The following is a 13290-nucleotide window of genomic DNA, read 5'->3' as shown; positions in this document are numbered from 1 at the left end:
TATAGCTTTTGTTAGCTAAAGATTAGTGTTTTGTTTTCTGTCTGCGTGCAATACTCTGAACTAATGTAACTACTTCTGTATTTCTCTTCTTTTATCCTTAACACCTCATGAAGAAAGTATTTCCTCACATTTTGTTCTCCTTTGAAATTATAGGAGCTACCGATGTAATTGAGTGGTACAGCATGTGCTTAGTATGTACAGTCCCTGAGTTTTATCACCAGCGCCATAAAAAAGGAAAATTTATTACCCTACACAAAACAAACAAATGAAAAACATCGCTCCACAAGCTAGCAAGCTGTTCCCTCCCTTCTCAGTACAAACAAAATCAGGACAGTGTTTGCCCTAGGTGACTGGGGGTGGACTGTGGGAGCGAAGCCCATTTGTCTCTCTCTTCTCCTCTACCATCTCTGTGTAGCGAGGATGAGAGTAAGTTTGGGGAGTGCAGAGAAATTGTCCCTACTCCACTCCAGAACTGTTGATGGCTGTGAGCCAGACCTAAATAGGGAACAGAACAACTTCTCTGTATTTCTGTAAATTAAACATGTTCATGACCTGGACTAAAGCTTTGAAAGGAAATTGTAAATAATTAATAGCTTAAATTTGTTTACAGATTTCCCAGAGAGTTTCTTAATACACACTTACCCAGAGTGCCAAGCATAGGGGGAACTTTTCCTATTCTTTATATTAACTTTGCTTTTAAATGCCATAAAATTCATTATCAATGCAGATGAAACATCATAAAATGATAGTCGATTTGTAGCAAAAAATGTTGGGAAGCTTACTTTATACATCATAGAATGTGCCTGTCCCTAAATTGAGAAGTCTGAAAGGCAAGGCTGGAGAGATGGCTTAGCAGTTAAGAAGCCTAGCTATTCTTCCAGACAACTCAGGTTCAGTTCCCAGGATCCCAAAGAGTAGCTCACAACCATCTAGAATTGTAGTTCCAGGGAATCCAATGCTTTTTTATATCCTCTACAGACACCAGATACATACTACATGTAGGCAAAACACCAATACAAATTAATAATAATAATAATAATAATAATAATATAATAATAATAATAATGAGATTGTTAAAAGGGAAAATCTAAAGAGAAAAAAATCCCCATAGACAAATGATCTGACCCCACAAGTCTGTTTCTTAATAGGTAGAGTTAAGGTCTTACAGGGTAACTGTGAGAATCAGACCTGAAAAGGGTACATAAAGGTAGAATTAGTACCATCCAGTTTCTTGTTTCAAAGGAAAAACTGAGTGTGTGCAAAAACGTTCTGAGAATAAACAGGCTGGAGGGTCTGACTTGATTGTCTTTATCCAAACACACTGAGAATCTCTCCATGGAGGGCTGGAGAGAACCTGAGTAAGATTTGCAGGTGAAGACAGATGAGCTCATGAGGTCATGACAACCACAGGTGTGCGCACCTGACCACAAGTCATAGATGCAAAGACTGTCGAACTGCCGCAAGAGGGAGAGCCATGCTTGGGGTCACAGTGCAGCAGGAGAGAGAACAGTGCGTGGGGGTCACCTTGGGGCATCAGCTGGAGACAGAAGAGACCTTGGGATCACACTGGGCACCAGCTGGAGACAGAGCAGAGATTGGGGTCACAGTGGAAGTACTGGCTGACTTTAGCTGGCAGCTCAATACTTTTTGACAAATACTTGATTAGACACATATCAAAACGTAGCAGAGTGAAGTGATATGATGATATACAAGAGAGAACAAGGAGGCAGGATGAAAATGGAGCAAAAGGCAAGGTTACGTGGAAAACATGTGAAGCCTGATGGGCACCTACCGCATGGAAAGAATGACAGCAGCTGCCATTAGTTTAGAATTAGATCTTCAACCTCAGCTTGATTAGTGTTGTTAGCTAAGAAGTCACTAGTACATAAATAAAGCCAACTTTTAGAATAATGATATGAAGGTAAAGCGTTTATAAATGACATGTAAGATATTTGCAAAATTTAAGACAATTGTACCATCATGTCCTAAATTGAAGATTATAGCCCTTCATTGACACATAGGGTCTAAGCTGTGAACTGTTGTAAACCATATAGCCTCAAATTACCCCCATGAAACAGGAGCAGTACTCAAAAGCCAGTATTCCAATAGTTGTATTTCATTTACATAACTGAATTCTTGATTATATTGAAAGTAATCAGAATATTTCAAATACTAAATATTGCATGGGTAAAATTAAAATGTAGCACAATAACAGTTATCCTATAGTGATTGTATTTGATCTCTTATAGCCTGGTAATTTGCATGATTCTATATGTTCAATGTGCTTTAGACGAAGAAGATACCATTATAAATATATCCCCCTCTTAAAACGGTGTAATTTTTGTTTAAGATTACACAATGATGGTAATTTTTTTTCATTCCATGAAATTTACAAAACAGGCCTTTGTTCAACCCTCTCCCTGGATTAAAATGCTAAAGTTTTATGTTTTTCCACTCAAGTGCACAGTGTTTCCTCTTTAATTCTGACCTTTGACCCTCTTTCACCCAACGATTGACATCTGGTCATTATTTCTTTTACTGCTTTCCACCCCCTGTTGTCAGATGGACTGTTCTGTTGTCTAAAACACTTGATAGGTGGACAGGTTTATATAATCCGAGGTGAGTTCCTGTAGAGGCTAATTGGATGTTGTCTTTTCATGCAAAAACAAAATGCCCTAAAACTTGCCAGCAGTGAGACTGTCCACCATGTTGGTTTCCAAAACAATGCACATTTTTATCTGTGGTATTTTAAATAAAACTAACTTAGACTTTATCTCTGATTATGGATGATGGTATTCAGAATATCAACAAATGAGCAAAACTTTTTAAAATAAATTTTTTTATTTCTTCGTGTTTTGATTTATCATAGAAATACGTATTTCATGAGACCTTTGCAATTACCTTTGAAATTATTTGAAATTTTGATATGAAGTACACATGATGGATCAACATGCTGAGATCATTTGCATGAATCTAACAGACTTGAAAAGTCTATTAAAGTGAGGATATATGTTCCATATTGAAAGGCCTTGAAGTGTTACATTTCACTTTGTACACTTAACATCATATCAGTGTTTTGTAATAGATGAAAAGAATTAAAATATAATTTTTAAAATTTTACATTAAATTATGCCTGAAAGAAACCCAATAGTATTTAACTTACTCTCCCCAAATGCACATTAAACGTACTCTTGCATGAAACCAGAAGTAAGTTTTACTTGGTTTGCTAAATGTTGACCCCCTTAAGGCATTTGGCTTCATTGGGACCCTTAAATGTTTCAATCTATATTTAAAAACCACATCCATGCAGAGATTCTTCTGACATTTCATCTTAAGCTGTTTCAATGTCACCTTTGCATTCTTGTCTCCCTCCTTTCCTCCTCGCCATCTGCCTTCATTTCTGTTTGTTTGTTTATTCCTACTCTCTGAGAACACAGTGGAATGCTGTAGTGTTGTGGCTAATTGAGCTTGCTAAGTGTCTATTAATGCTATGATGTCCCGCTTAGTGGAGTGACTAGGGTGGTGATGGGCAGGGGAGGTTGTGGGAGGGCCGTGAGGGGCGGGAAGGGAAGGAAGGGTTATGAGGTATACCTTTAAATTCCATTCCTAGAAAAGTAGTGAGGCTAAGCCATTACTACTACCCAAGTATTTCCAGCCTACTTAGCATTCCCTGACTTGTTATGTATTTAGTAAGCATTTACATCAAAATTGAGTTAGTTGAGTTTCCATCAAACATGGTATACACCATATCCTTATAAAGTGTAACTACCTGATTTTGGCATTTATCATAAGAAAACTGTCAGTTTGTTTCAAATGATATTTGTGGTGTGTTGGTTTTCTTCCTTCAGATACATATGTTAAGTTAACACTGCTGAATTCCATGGGCCAAGAGATGTCCAAATGCAAGACATCCACCCGCAGAGGGCAGCCAAATCCGGTGTACAAGGAAACTTTTGTTTTTCAAGTGGCCTTGTTTCAGCTTTCTGACGTGACTCTGATACTGTCTGTGTATAACAGGCGGAGCATGAAAAGGAAGGAGATGATAGGCTGGATTTCCTTAGGTCTGAACAGCTCCGGGGAGGGGGAGCTCAGACACTGGACTGCAATGAAGGAGTCAAAGGGACAGCAAGTGTGCAGGTGGCACGCACTGCTGGAGTCCTGAGGAAGTCGGAAGACTGCTGCAAGCCCAGCACTGCCTCAGAGGAGCCGTTCCCTAGAGAGTCCTCTTCAACACCCTACCATGACGCTTCACATCAGCGAGAGACGGTCCAGCGCTGGCTGAGGGGAAGGAAGCTTTGTCTCTGGTAGAGCAAGCTCACATGAGAAACCAAGAAACTGTGTCCTTAATGTTCAGCAGCCCTCCAGAAATCAAATTGCATACTTTTTATTTGAACTTGATTTTCTTAGTGAAAGAACTAGGAATTCCGTGGAGATTGTGGCTTTAAACCAGAATTTCCATTGCAGCACTACATATCATCACCCACATGCTGTCTGTAAGGCATTCCGATGGCCAGTCCTTGGGTGGATCTCAGTGAGCACAGTCCTGTCTCAAGGGGAAAGTTCACTCACACTAATGATACTTTCATTTAGATATGTTCTCTCTGTGCCTCAGCCTTTATAGTACTAAGCCAAGTGCAAAATTCCCTGAAGGATAGTTTAAGGTTGGTTGGTTTGACGTTTATTTCTTTACCTCCCTTTTTTTTTTTTTTCTGATCCAAAGAGACCATGTCCTTATGGTCCCTTGCAAACTGTTATGACCGTACTGCAGAACTTCATAACTTTACGTTGAAGCCCTTTATGTACCATGTGTTCCAGAGTAGGAAATGGTAGAGCAGAGCTGTCATTTGGAATTGCTTTCAGTGGTCAGTCTTGACAGCTGTGCAGTGCAGCAGACACAGTAGATAGCTGTTGAAATTGGAAGACAACTCTAGTTAAAAGGAATCTTGATTATCTGTTCCAAGTATCTAGTCTCCAACAGGAGTAAAACAGGTGGCATTCAAAACAGAACCTCCTGGAGTCCTTCCTCACTCCCATTTCTTTGTGGCTCTCAGTTTTATTCTACTTCAAATCATTCTGAGATCCCTTGTGCTCTAGTGACTTGTGCTGTGTCTGTGATGTCGTCAGCATGATGTCACCCTGTGCCTTCCATGCAAGTTGACCTTGATTACACTGCTGGGAAGCCATAGTTGTGGGTTTGGCCTTCAGCACTCGTAGGTATGAAGCTCCTTGGCAGTCCCATGGCCTTGCCCTACTCTGCAGGAAGCGGGGCCATGTACTGTGCTGGCCTCCACACTGCAAGCATTTCCCTGTCGTGTTTTCATATTTAAAAACTACAGGTCAACTGGAAATAGTGAAAGCTATTTTCTTTTTAATTTTTCTTTTTAACAAAATTTTATGCATATACTCTAATAGAGTCCATTTTGTATACATGAAAATATTTTCCTTTTGCTCTTTCTCATTTCTAGTTAAACTAGACAAAAGCATACTATTTACCAATTAGTGAAAAGCTATATCACGGTTCCAATCCCAGCTGAGCACTTTGGACTGTTACTGTGAACTAGAACTCATCAGTACCAAACTAGCAGAGTCATGCACTGACTTACTAAAATGTGGCAGTACTGAAAGGCCTTAAAAAATCCAAAAGGCCATGAACTTCTACAGTTTTAGCTTAAAAGAAGGCAACTTTATACTTTCAAGCTCATCATTTTAAGGAAAAGAAAATGCAAGTAAGATGCACAGAGTTAGTTTTAAAATGGAAGTTTCAAGCCCAGCATAGTGGCTCATCCCTGTAATCCTAGCACTTGGGAGACTGAGTCAGGAGGATTGCTGTGATCTTGAGGCTAGCCTGGACTACATAGTTCCAGGCCTTCCTGGGCTACAGAGTGATAACTGTACCACCAAAATATTATGTTACAAAGTTGCATTAGAAAAAAAAGAAAAAGAAAAAGCATCCTTCTATCCTTCCATTAGTGAACTTCTCAGAATTGCTTTGTTATAAAGTGAGTTTGGTTAGAAATTAAAACATGAACAAGAAGCAAAATAGTTGGGTTTTTTAAGTGTTATTGAAGAATAGAGTGAGGCAAAAATGTGAACAGGATATAGGTTACACTGAAAATTAGGTACAGGCATTTGATGCTCCAATGAGCCTTCACTGGCTTTGAAACAACCGCCCGCATGGTTAACAGCTGCTGTCTTCCTAATAAAGTCTCTGGTCTATTTTGCAACAAAGCTCAATTGGACATTATAAGACCAACCTGGTGCTTTCACTGTGTTGAGAGGAAAATCTGTTATTTGTTAAACCTCCTTCCTGGAGAGTGGGCTCAGAACTCTGAATACTCCCAAAGATTTTCAGGGGTATCTGGCATGGTGTAAGTATCACTTCATGTATGGCCTGGAAGTTGATTCAGTCTTCTTTAACATTAGGAAAAGCCCCCCTCTATCCCATTTGCCAAGTCCTCAATGATTATAAACTATGTATGTGCATATAACTACACATGTAGCATGCTGTGCACATGTAAAGGTGAGGGTGTCCTGCCTTTTCACATAACTGAATAGAAAGGCAGTTCCACTGATCATGGATTGCTGCTTTTCTTCTCTGTGTAACTTCTAAATGTGATACTAGGTTTGTAGCCAAATGCTGCCATTCTACTGCATATAAAGCAAGTATACAACTTATTCTCTCCTGTGATTTAACACAAATACTTCTCCAAATTATCTGGGCCACAGATGTTGACTCAGGAACTTGAAAATGACAGTCTACACCCTTATTATTCTGCTAAAGTCAAATGAAATGTCCAGATTCAACAACTGACTGGTATATGGGTATTCACGAGCCTAGCTTCTTAACTTCCCTGATGTGGTTGTCAATCACTGTCCAGAAGTGCAGTATTGTCCAAACTTTAAGAAGCTTCTGCAGTCTTGGTGCCTGAATACTAGCCACCTTTTATTTGAAATACAATTGCCTATCATCTCACTGCACGTTGATGAGTTTTCAGTAGCATTGTTCTCACTGACAAAAGTAGTCATTAGGCCATGTTTAAAGAAACAGAAAATACTTAAGCTGCCTGGATACCTGTGCTGTCGTTGTAAAGTTGGGTACTGGCAGGGAGTCTGATCTGATCTGTGCAAAACCCAGCTCTGTCTGCTAAGTCACTGCTGCTCCACAAACTGGGAGCATAGCCAGGCCTTGGGAATGTGGGTGCATCAGTAGGAAAATGGTGACAGTCTAGCATGTTCTTGGCCACAAGGAATACAAATGATATCACAGCTTTACAAGGGGATAAGAAATAGGTGAGCTGTTTGAAGTGGTGTAAGCCCAGTGGTCACCAACTTTTTTTTTTTAATTCTTGTTCAGGTATTAATAGAAATAACACAAAGTTCATTTGCATAAAGCTACCATTTACCTCCATAGACTGAAGAATTCCATAGGGGAAAAAAAAATTCACATTGCTAGTTGTTCTTCACAGTTCTTTTTTCATATTTTCTTTATAGTCCAAAATTCTTCCTCTTCATCTGTCAATTGAATGTGGCCATCAGTATCATTGTTGCCAGCCAATGATACTAAAACAGGATGAGGCATGTGGTAAAGCACCTTAAAGCCTCCACACTGACAGTACTGATGATAGTTACATCCATAACTTAGTAAAGAGCTAACACAAGAATGTACTGTCTTATTTGACTCACAAAATATGAAGAGGCAAGTAACATCATCAGTGTTTTATTCATGAGAAAGTTGCTGCATGGAGAAGCTGAGCTGACCCCCTAAGGCTGCCCCCTCTTAAGTAAACCCAGTAGAACTGTGATTGCTCCAAACCCACTCATGCGCATTGTATCTTAACCCAGTTTATTATGGGTGAGAGGAACAGCATCATATTGGGAAAGTCCTGCCCAGCTTATCTGAATGGCAGAGAGAGGCCCAAGAGAAGAGAGCTGGGAAAGAGAGGAGACAGTGAAGGGGGCTTGCCTTCTCAGGACACAAACCATACTTCGGTATCATAGTTTGTGAGTGATTTTTATTTAAGGACTTGGGAATCTGTTTGTTGTGTCTACACTGTACTTAGATTCTGAAGATGTATTAACTCATTTGTTCTTCTTGACCAAGGTATTTCCATTGCCTCTATACACCTTTCTATGCCGAGAAATGACGGGATGTCTGATGACCTGTACTTGTGTCAGGGGTCAGAGGAGAGAATGTTGCCTTCCTGAGCACACTTACCCAAGTTTGTTTATATTTCTTTTGTTAAAGTTTGTTAAAATTAGACAAGATTCCCACCTACTCTCTTTCCCTTCATTGTTAGTGATTACTATGTCCTAGAGTCTTTATGAGCCCTTTGGCTAATAGGAGGCACACAACAAGTGCTGATGAGTAAAGCCTCTATGGTAGAATCAACACTGCCGTTGTGAAAGTTTTCTGTGAGCCTTGTCTCCTAATATATATGTGTGAGGACCCCACTGTGTGCCAGGTGCTGCTGAAGAGACTACAGGTTGGATGGGCAGTCTTCCCTCATCTTGTATTTTAATGTATTGAGACAGCATCGGGTGGTGTCTTTCATTATAATATATGAGGTGTAGAGAGAGGCATGTGCAGGGGATTGGGGTTGAGTAGGAAAGTTACATGGTGAGTTCCATTAGAAGACAAGAGAAAAAGAATACTGGTTTGACTCCCATCAAACTCCCCTTTGTTAAACACAGACAGTGGCTCCCAAGTTGTAATGTACCTAAGAATTCTGTCCAGGTTCTAGCCAGAGATTCTGTTTCATTTGGTATAGAGGAAAGTCTGAGAGTCTAGATCTGAAATCCTAGCTGGGCAGTACTGGGAAATAATAGTTTTGTTTCTTATCTGCAATTGTTGGCAGCAGATTCTGTGCCCATAGATTAGTAAGGTTTGTAGTCTCTGGGTATCTATGAGGAAGCAAGCTTCTTGTGGATGAAGGATCACATTCTCTCCTTCTGATCTCTCTCATGCTGATTAACACAATTTCCAAAACTATAAAACTGAAGTTTTATAAAGTCAGAGGAAGGCCTTTTTAAAGGTGAGGATGACATTTTGGCAGCTTTGTTGGATAAATACTGAGGATATTAATATGTCCTGTAATGCACCAACATTTGTTTGCCAGGGGGAAACAAGGACAAATGTGACAAGTGTACTGACACTGCACTCAAGTGTTGTGAGTGATTATCTCAAGCACAGCTAGAAATGTGTGGTGATACTTCCAAATAATTTGAGTTTACCAAGAGAAAAACTGTAGTAGTAATGTATTTTATAATTTAATTTTTTGTGTTTATACATAGTTATACTACAATAACTTTAGCAAAAACAATATAGCAATTCTGAGGAACTTTAGAGCTTATACGAAGGGGACAGCCTTTGCCTGAGCTGGCGGTGCTGGCCATGTCCCAGCAACTTGGCTAGACTTATACCTGAATTCTGAAATAAGCAAGTATATCGGTACTATTTCTCAGTGCTGGAGCTATGATCTGTTAGAGTCTGATAAGTGTTGTGACCTAGTCTTTTTCTAAAACCCAAGAGGTTCATCACTACTCTGGGGCATTGCTTCTCAAAAATAATGTACTTTTTATAGAAAAACTCAATCAGTGGATCTTTTTACTTGGTATCCCTTCTCTTCTTCCCCCAATCCCTCCTCTCTTCCTTTCTTTGAGTTTTTGAGGCAAGAAGCTTCCTTAATAGTCTAGTTTCTACGGAGCTTTCGTACTTATTTTTCTAATAATAGGTGTAGCTGAATGATGATGTTTAACTGCTCTGTGAGCAGAATTCTCAACCAACCTGAAGAAATGTGCTGCCTATTGGTGTTTCCTTTGATCTCAACTGTGTCTGACCTGTTTGCTAGTGACTTTCACCCATGAATGGACTGCTCATGTGCATAGTATGTCCATGTACATAGTATGTCCATGTGGTCATCAGCAGTGCTGTGTTGTTATCACATATTTATATGCACTTGGTCAAAACAGAACCTGATGAGTGTGTGAGCCATCATTTTGTTAGAGTGAACGGCTGAACCCCCTTTGTGTCGTTGGAGTCACGCTGCGCGTCTGTTGCCTTTAAACTCTCATACCTTCTTTTGTACTCTACACCGACTGTCGCGGTGCCTTTTTCCTTTTGTATAATTGTATTACATTAAAAAATTGCTGACCTGTGTGTAAAAATGTTAAAACTACACCAGTCCAAGGAGATTTTAATGGCCGTCCAATTTTCCAGAGAATAAATTTTTGTGTGCATTAAAGGTTATGTTTCTTCACATTTATGTAAAAAAAAAAATGTTTCCATTTTAGTACTCAGTGGAGTGGATAAATATCCAGCATGTTTGATGATGATTCATAAAACTCAGCCCTAATTCTCACTGGCAAAAAAGTGTTACTATGACTGTTATACACAATAGGCCAATGCCACTTACATACAGAAATAATCAAGTGGGTCTGTTTGTTCCTAGGATAGTGTCTGAAAAGAGTCACATGTGCTGTCAAAATATCTGGATCATGTTTTCTTCACCACGAGTCAGATCTAACCTCAAAAGAGAAAATAGACTCCAGGCAAACATTTTTAATGACCCCTTGAAAAGTTCATATAAATCAAGAATGGAATAAGTTGCTTTTACAGGCTGAGCCCTTGGCTGGAATGTGGCATAGATCCCATTACCCAACTTTCTCTTTCTTGGCGTGAGCCTGTCCTTGGATCCCAGTTTAACAAGACCTTTTTCTAAAGACAATAATATAAAGTCTATTGTCTACCAAAGATCTTGAATTTAGGTTCTTTCATGTTGCATTACCTTGTCTGTTTGTTTCCAGCCCGATAGCAACCAGTTTAACAAATACATAAGCATTTGGTGCTTTAGTCTGACAGAAGTTCAACAAGCTACTTCACCTTATGTCTGAACTTTGAATCTTGAGTTCCAGTAACTAAGTAGCCTTTGTTTTCTCCTTGCTTTTTTCTTTGGCTTTTGACACAGCAACTACTTGGTCTAGTTTCCAGTCTTTTTTTCTTTTGGTTTGTTTGTTTGTTTGTTTGTTTTAATAAGGAGTTGTTGCTACTAAACACAATGAAAATGCATTTTTGCTCAAAATAAATGTATCCATAATGTGATCTCCAACCACAGGAAAGTAATTTGTATCCTTTCCTCATGTCCACTGGTTAATTCTCCCACTCCAAGAATTTGCTTACTTATCTGTGTTTAAAAAAAAAAAAAGTTTCTGAATTCTAAGCAATGCTCAATTAGGGATGATTTGTTATTTATTTGGTACTTGGTAAAAATTTTCATATGAGTCATGACTTCCTATTTTCAAAGAATTACAATATATTAAGGGTGAAATTCCAGCAGAAAATTGACACTTCTGGAGTTTTGCTAGAAAGTTGGTAAGTTATCATTTTCTACTACTAAAAGATTCATTTATCATCATAAAATGTTATTCTGAGGGTTACATTTTAGTTGCAAGTTGCTTGTAACTCCTTTGATCTTCAGCATGCCAAACAATATTTTAACTCAACTCTTCATTCCCAAAATTATCCTATTTCCATAATATTTCTTATTTGAAAATAAAATCATTGCCAATTTAAAATTTTAAGACCTTAGTAAAATTGTAAAATATTTGTTTGGCTGTTGTATGATGATGAATTATAAAAGTACAGATCACTAAACATGGAGTCCTTAAATGCCAGACAAAGGGGGACAAATAACAGTCATGAATCAGTTCAACAGGTTGGATGTCTGAGAAAGACAGTTGAGTGATTTTTATCATGGTATGGAGAAATCTCAGAAGTCCTATGTGTCTGTAGCCATTTTATGTGAAATGTATAAAGTTCTTGCTGCTCTGCACCACTGCAAGCCATTGATTTTGTCACTCTTCTAGATTTTAGTCATTGCAATAGGTGAGTATCTCTCAATAATAATCTGCAGTTTCCTGCTAGTGATGCACAGAGGGTTGTGTGTGTGTGTGTCTGTCTGTCTGTCAATCTGTGTCTCTGTGTGTGTCTGTGTGTGCATGTGTGTGTGTCTCTGTGTATGTCTGTGTGTGTGTTCGTGTGTGTGTCTGCCTATCTGTCTGCCTATCTGTATCTGTGTGTCTCTGACTGTCACTGTGTCTCTATGTGTGTCTGTGTGTGATTGTGGTACTGTGATGCAGTTCTCTGTGAACTTTGTCAGGTCCTTTACCAAGCTTTTATTATTCTGAAAGGACTCTTCTCTTGGGTGGTGGTATAGCTGCATGTCCTGAACAGTGACTTTCACTGAGCAGAAGTTGTGACTTTAATGACGTTCACAATATCCCTCTTTTTCTTTCTTGGGTTGCACTTTGGATGCTTTATCTTAAAACTCATTACCAAACCACAGTCACAGAGATTGTCTTCTCTGCTTTCTTCTTATATTTCTGCCATTTTTTTTGTAAGTTGGAAAATAACTTTATTTGTTCTAGAGCATTGGCCAGAACAATAGAACTTCTGAAACTGCTTCTTGGTACCAGCAGCCTTGGTGACCTTGAGCACGTTGAATGAAACAGTCCTGCTCAGGGGCCCGCACTCTCCAACAGTGACAATGTCTCCGATCTGTACATCCCTGAAACAGGGGGACAGGTGCACAGACATGTTCTTGTGACGCTTCTCAAAGCGATTGTACTTTCGGATGTAATGGAGATAGTCCCGGCCGATGACAGTGGTCCTCTGCATCTTCATCTTTGTCATGACACCAGTCAGGATCTGACCTCGGATGGAGACATTACCAGTGAAGGGGCATTTCTTGTCTATGCAGGTGCCCTCAATGGCCTCTTTGGGTGTCTTGAAGCCTAGACCGATGTTTTTGTAGTACCGAGGCAGTTTTTCCTTGCCTGTTTCTCCCAGCAAAACACGCTTCTTGTTTTGAAAGATTGTAGGCTGCTTTTGGTAAGCACGCCCATCTGAATGTCCGCCATCTTTCCGGCAACCTGAGAAAAGGCATATTTCCGCTTTTTATGTTTATGTCTATCATCCATTTGGAGTAAAGGTCTTGGGAAGATAAAAGGATTGACTGTTTAATTTCTTTTTTTTTTTTTAAGATAGGTGTGCAGTTTTGTTGTTTTTTGTTTTGTTTTGTTTTGTTTGTTTGTTTTCTGGTACCATCTGCAGAAAGCATTTCTCCTTCAATGGCAGCTTTCTTTTGTGTGGCTTTCTGTGCTCTCTGCTGGTCCTGTGTCTGGCTACCTGTTCTCTCTGACCATGCTGTCTCTTTCCAAGCAGGCTCTTGGTAAAGCTTGCTGTTCTGTCCTGTCAGAATTCCTTGTCCTTCAGTATTGCCATCTCTGTTATTA

The 13290-nt window shown here is 39.3% G+C and overlaps 1 protein-coding gene and 1 pseudogene across 2 annotated transcripts in view; one reads left to right on the top strand and one right to left on the bottom strand.

Annotated features, from left to right (window-relative positions):
- The window catches only part of Syt14 (synaptotagmin 14), a 142277-nt gene extending 132049 nt beyond the window's left edge, over nt 1–10228 (top strand). Inside the window, exons 8-9 of one of the 2 annotated variants that reach the window (XM_021198403.2) lie at nt 2563–2619; nt 3849–10228. In XM_021198403.2, the coding sequence (XP_021054062.1) occupies nt 2563–2619; nt 3849–4162 (371 nt within the window). In that variant the 3' untranslated portion in view covers nt 4163–10228. The remainder of the gene's footprint in view (nt 1–2562; nt 2620–3848) is intronic. The other variant, XM_029538864.1, reaches the window with a different exon arrangement.
- On the bottom strand, nt 7056–12915 carry LOC110322089 (annotated as a pseudogene).
- Between the last annotated feature and the right edge of the window lie 375 nt (nt 12916–13290).

This window comes from Mus pahari, chromosome 5 (genome assembly GCF_900095145.1).
Source record: "Mus pahari chromosome 5, PAHARI_EIJ_v1.1, whole genome shotgun sequence".
NCBI lineage: Eukaryota > Metazoa > Chordata > Mammalia > Rodentia > Muridae > Mus > Mus pahari.
Note: the sequence above shows the minus strand (reverse complement) of the source record. Positions and strands in the feature narration are given on the sequence as shown.